This window comes from Triticum urartu, chromosome 5, assembly GCF_003073215.2.
Source record: "Triticum urartu cultivar G1812 chromosome 5, Tu2.1, whole genome shotgun sequence".
Classification (NCBI taxonomy): domain Eukaryota; kingdom Viridiplantae; phylum Streptophyta; class Magnoliopsida; order Poales; family Poaceae; genus Triticum; species Triticum urartu.
In genome coordinates this window covers 112,974,649-112,980,818 of record NC_053026.1, presented here as the reverse complement: position 1 = coordinate 112,980,818, position 6,170 = coordinate 112,974,649, and the positions used below count along the sequence as shown (strand labels likewise).

General features: G+C 49.3%; 1 protein-coding gene across 1 annotated transcript; it reads left to right on the top strand.

Annotated features, from left to right (window-relative positions):
• Positions 1-2,099: 2,099 nt before the first annotated feature.
• LOC125508111 (protein rough sheath 2 homolog) lies at positions 2,100-5,680 on the top strand. Its single transcript, XM_048672700.1, has 2 exons — positions 2,100-2,434; positions 4,269-5,680. The coding sequence occupies exon 2, from the start codon at positions 4,326-4,328 to the stop codon at positions 5,418-5,420; it is 1,095 nt and encodes a 364-aa protein (XP_048528657.1). The 5' UTR covers positions 2,100-2,434; positions 4,269-4,325; the 3' UTR covers positions 5,421-5,680.
• The last annotated feature ends 490 nt before the right edge of the window (positions 5,681-6,170 follow it).

Below are 6,170 nucleotides of genomic sequence, written 5' to 3'. Positions count from 1 at the left end.
ATTTGGAACTTGCTAAGTAGGAGAGCTATAGCAAGCACTCGTACGCCCGCTACAGTGCGTAGAGGGAGAGCGCGGGGCCAAGGCGAGGTCAGGGGTGAGGTCCCATCAATAATACAGGAGGCCCTATGCATGCTTGCAACAGCGCTGTCTATAGCTAGAGATCCCATCATTGTTTTGTCACCACCCAATGGGACCAACGGTTGCGCATATACGCATGCATGGCCAACCTAGCTCCATGATTCGGCGGATCCAAGCTTTTGCCATTCCTCAATCATGCATGTAAAACCATCTTGAATTTTTTGGTGCGATATTTGTTTGTTTCGTAGGGACCCTTCCAACACATGCTTTGCACTCCCTCCTTTTTATTTAGTCCGTGTATTAGCTTTGATCAAAATCAAGCTTTGTAAACTTTGACGAATTTATAAGCAAAAATATTAACACATACAATAACAAATCAATGCCATTACATTCATTATTGAATGTATTTTGACATCATATAGATTTGTTATGATAAATGTTTATATCTTTTTCTATGAATTTGGTCAAATTTTACGAAGTTTGACTTCAGTCAAACCTGACATGCATAGGAAATAAAAACAGAGTGAGTACATACTTTTGTTTCGGTCTTGCCCGGTTATGTCTCAATCGATACTATATTCATAACATCATACATTGAGATCCGTGTAATTTTTCTTTCTTTCTTACATATTGTAGCATTTTGACTGGGACTTGGTTAAATCTCGACCTAGCCATACCGTTTTGTTTAGATAAACTATCGACATCAACCGAAAATTCAGTCGACATGAATTCTTACTCTCATCTTTTCTCTCTTTAATAACGACCGCTCGAATCCATGCAATCCCTATGCATACAACCAACAGCATTTGCTTCTTTTCAGTTGACACAGTCGGTCTCCTCCATCAAAAGTATACCAGCATTAAACAACGAAAAGAGGGTCTCCTGCTTTTGGTCAGGTGATCTTGATTTGTGCTCCATGGAAATGGATCCACTTTAACGATGCCTGGTAGTGATCCTAAAATCTGCCTCAAAAGTGCGTTACAAGGTCACGCAGAGACGCACCGAGCACGCTGCTCCACGGGAACCCTTTTCTCTTCTCTTTTCCTCCACAGCGTTTACTGCTAGGCAACAAGCACATACATGTCGCTGCCATGACACGACGCCACGGGCGCATGCACTGCATGAGATGCCCCCACCCCCACCCCCGCGTCCCCGGAACCGCACGTACCTGCATTTAGACTTTGTTCTTTATGCAACAAATCTAATCGAATTTATATACTTTTTCTAATGATCGGATCCATTTTGGTCAAGCTAAGTTTCTATATTTTTTTCTTTTACATATTTGTGCACCAATGTGTAAAAAACACGTCGTGCAATTAACTCCGAGGATCTGTACGGAATTCTGTTTTTGTTTCTCCGCATGATTATTTTTTTTGGTCGATGTGCTCTGCGGCCGCAGTATATGCATGGGTTTGAGGCACAGTGGAGGAGCCAGTTTTGGGGGCATCGCACAGCCAATTTCCTCAAGGAAAAGTTCCTAACACAGTGAGTGCGCGGCAGCCGTGAGCCGGGCACCAGTAAATTTCATGGCGCGCGAACAAAAGTGAAAGGAAGAGAGGAGGCACGCATCGGCATCTGCATCTGCAAGGAAATGCCACCGCTACAGCCCACAGATGCGGTCGGAAAATTATTTGATTTGAGCCCAGCCAGACCAGAGAGGCTCCATCTGCTGTGGCCATTGTTCCATCTCCTCTCCAACAGTGGAGTGCCTGGCATCTCTCTCCCCTCCCTGCTCCACGGCCACTGTGAAGTCAGCTCGACCAAGCTAAGCTAGAGAGAGAGAGAGAGAGAGAGAGAGAGAGAGAGAGAGAGGGAAGATACACGCACGCACGTCCCCATCTCTCCATGGCTCCATGTGGGAGCGCACATCCATCCATCCATGTCCACTCCACTCCATGTGTGGCTGTGCCTGCATGCATGCATGGTGCTCGCAACTGTGGCCGGCCATGCTAGCGCTAGCGCTCTCGCTTTTCCTGTGTTTGCGTCCGTGTCTATAAATACGGACGCCTCTCCTTTCCACCCATCCCTTTTCCTCCCCCGTCTTTTCCCCTGCGTCCGCCTCGCGTGCCCTAATTTCTCGCTGCCTCCTGTCTCCCTCCTCTCCTTTCCACCCCCACTTCCATATATACGCATACACACTCTGTCTGAACCACCAACAGGCCACAGCACCTCCCTCTCCCTCCCCCGTAGTCACGCTGAGCTGAGCTGGGCTGGGCTGGGCGAAGAGAAAGAATCTTTCGGTTGAGATCTCTCCCCTGGCAATAATTTTGGGCTCTCTCTCTATCTACCAAGTGTTCTTGATTCAGAGGGAGAGGCCAAGAACAGCGCAAGAACAGCATGGTGTAGTGGTGCCTCTGTAAGTCTTCTGCTTCTTCCTCTTCTTCTTTGAGCCAGTTCATCCTGTTCTTCAAGCTGTAGCGGGCGCCTTTGTTCATCTTTCCTGGTTAATTAGCTGGTTATGAAACAATTTTATTTCTGTCCTGCTACTTTTGTTTTGACGACAAGGACTGCTGGTCTACTAGTTACACCTTTTTTCATTGTCTGAGATGAGATGTAGAATGGATGGCTAGGAAGTATGGAGTGGGGACTGATGTGCTCTGACCGTTTTAATTTCCTGCATATGTTCTTGGTTCCACTACAAGCTTTCTGGATCTTTACTGCTAGCATGAATGCACTGGTTGCTTGATTGTTTATTGCCTTGTTCCTTTTTGGTTCTCTATTCATTGATGACATGCTAATTGAAGCATAAATAACTACTATTTAGAGTGCTTCCGAGGGTATGAAATGCTTGAAGAAGCATCACTACTTAGAGTGCTTCCGAGGGTATGAAATGCTTGAAGAAGCATCACTGCTTAGAGTGCTTCCGAGAGTACGAAATGTTTCCTTGTATTCTTGGCAAAGGAAAGAGAACCATCCAGCTTCTTTCGTAGGGATTTCCCAAAATTTCCTCCATCATTTCCTCTTGATTGCTTCATGATTATGGCTCCTTGTTTCTCCCTCCATATCCTTTGGAATATTCATGTAGATACAAGAACGATAAGTACGGTAGTAACTAAGAACCTGCTTCATGTTTTTCTTTTTAATCTGAACGACGCTAATACACCAAGTTCCACAGATCTAAGTTTCTTCATATACTACTACCTGCAGTTCATATGAACCCCCACACCGCCATCAGTTTGTCAGTAATAACATGTAAAAGAATGGGACACCTCGCTGATTTATCTGGTTTGAATGTGTGATTTTCTTCCTTTTCATGATTAAATTAGAAGATGAAATGCATAAGCTAAACCAATCTTGAGAATTATAGCTCCCACTAAGTCCGATACTTTGAGAAGTAGGCTACTCTTTGCTCTTATATCATGTTTATAGTTATCCACAACACCTTACCTCCAAAGATCCACCAACTCGTTTGCCTGAATTTTTTTCAGGTTTTTACTGCATTTTTTTTATCTTCTGTTGATTTGATGTTTCACTAATATACGTGAAAAATTAAGATGCTACGCCGAAAAAATCTTAGGTAATTGCATGTCGCTGTATGATTAGCCCTGACTCGATGCCTTTTAGCACGTAATTAGCAATCATCACGTGGGGTTGCAAAAATGGTCCCGGTATCATCACATTGATTTGAATTTGGATTTGCTTCTGTCCCTTGCTCATTCTCTCAGTTTGTTGTTTTCCTTGGGTATGAGGTGGGCATTTCGCCAGATTATGTAGAGTGTCCTTGATTGATATCATCACCCAAGTTAACGCTAGATTGCGACATAGTTCTGGATACAAGACAAGCCTTTGCAGTTGCTCATCACTCGGCTGTACTTAAGGTTTAATTCGTTGTCAATTCCTCTCTATCCCTGGGCTGTGGTGAAAAAATGACTTGAACAATTTTTCGATGCCAAGTTGAAACATGTACGCAGTTGCAAGTCCTGGTAGTAGCAGCGTACCGAGGTGTGCTGCAGATGAGAGTAATGCATCCCTCAACTGAAACCTTATTAATGCCGCAATGAATAAAGCAGCTAAACCACCAGTCATCTCTCTCTCTCTCTCTCTCTCTCTCGTTACCTTTTCTTGTCTGAAGATTATCACTGCCGCTGCGCCTTGTACTTTTTGAAGACTACAATCTTTGACTTGCAAGGAGCTAATTTGATTTCTTTTTTCTTTTCCTTCATGGATGGATGATGGGTGGATGGATGCAGAGTGCATTATGAGGAGTGAGGAGGTGGGATGGGCGATGGCCTGTGGTGCAGGTGCGGATGGAGATGAAGGAGAGACAGCGGTGGCGGCCTGAGGAAGACGCCATCCTCCGCTCCTACGTCCGGCAGTATGGCCCCCGCGAGTGGAACCTGGTGGCGCAGCGCATGAACGTGCCCCTCGACCGCGACGCCAAGTCCTGCCTCGAGCGCTGGAAGAACTACCTCCGCCCCGGCATCAAGAAGGGCTCCCTCACCGACGACGAGCAGCGCCTCGTCATCCGCCTCCAGGCCAAGCACGGCAACAAGTGGAAGAAGATCGCCGCCGAGGTGCCCGGCCGCACGGCGAAGCGCCTCGGCAAGTGGTGGGAGGTGTTCAAGGAGAAGCAGCAGCGGGAGATCAGGGACAGCCGGAGGCCGCCCCCCGAGCCCAGCCCCGACGAGAGGGGCAGGTACGAGTGGCTGCTCGAGAACTTCGCCGAGAAGCTCGTCAAGGAGAGGCAGCAGGTGGGAGTGGGCGCCACGCCGCTGCACCACCACCACCTCATGGCGGCTCCCATGCTCCCGCCCTGGATGTCGTCCACCGCCGCCAACGGCGCGCCCGTCTCTCCGGCGCCGCCGTCGCCGTCCGTGACGCTCAGCCTCGCCTCCGCCGTCGTCCCGCCCCCGACCGCCGCGCCGTGGATGCAGCAGCAGCAGCAGATGGCGGAGGACGGCGCCGCGTTCGGGTTCGCCAGGCCGCCACCGGCGCCGGGCATGGTGGCGGATGCTCCTCAGGCAGCGCTGGCAGAGCTGGCCGAGTGCTGCCGGGAGCTGGACGAGGGGCACCGCGCGTGGGCCGCGCACCGGAAAGAAGCCTCGTGGAGGCTGAAGCGCGTGGAGCTGCAGCTGGAGTCGGAGCGCGCGTGCCGGCGGCGCGAGGCCGCGGAGGAGTTCGAGGCCAAGATGCGAGCGCTGTGGGAGGAGCAGGCGGCCGCCGTGGAGCGCCTCGAGGCGGAGTACCGGGAGAAGGTGGCCGGGCTCCGGCGTGATGCCGAGCTCAAGGAGCAGAAGATGGCGGAGCAGTGGGCCGCCAAGCACGCCCGCCTCACCAAGTTCCTCGAGCAGGTCGGCTCGTCGTGCCGCCGCTGGCCGCCCGGCGAGATGAACGGCCGCTGACCGCGCGCCGGCCGCTTTCTTGCACGCGCAGCATCCAAACCTCAAGAAGACGATGGCATCGCATGCTTGTTCGTTGCACAACTTCTTTAGTTTTCTTCTCTTTTATTACAACCGTTGGAAGCTTCACTTCTCACTCTAGTCTAGCTGATCAGAAAATGTAAGCCGTTGCTGCTGCTACTGCCTTAATTTCACTTCTTTTCGGCCTGTTATTGATCATGCCAATCATCATTTCTTAGCAATAAATAAACATTTGGAAATCATGACAAGTTCAACAAGAAATCATTTGATCGTGGGCATCGAAATGCAACTTCTATGAAAAAGATCCATACGATGTGACCAGGCGGCATGGTAAGCTATCAAACAGAAAAAGTAGTGCAACAGGGTGCATTGCTAAGAGAAATTTGGAACCCCATATGTTGGCATCAGCATTCAATCTTACGTTTTTCTCAAGAATACGAAGGTTCATTTAACAAGAAAGGCCACTAACATGATCTGCGGTCACAACCTTGGCTATCCTCATCAGTTTAACGGCGGGAAAATGATTCAAGCCTCTTCTCTTGTTTTACTGGTCTCAGGGCCGGCCCTAGCATCTTAGAGGTCCTTGTGCGAACTTCTGAACTCCACCGGCCATGGGCCTTCGCCTTGGCACGGCTCTGACTGCCACGACTATCACCAATAATGTTGTGGCAGGTGTGTAGTGGCTGCGACCCGTCGGAAGAACCGACAACGAGATTCATCCAACGAGAAAAA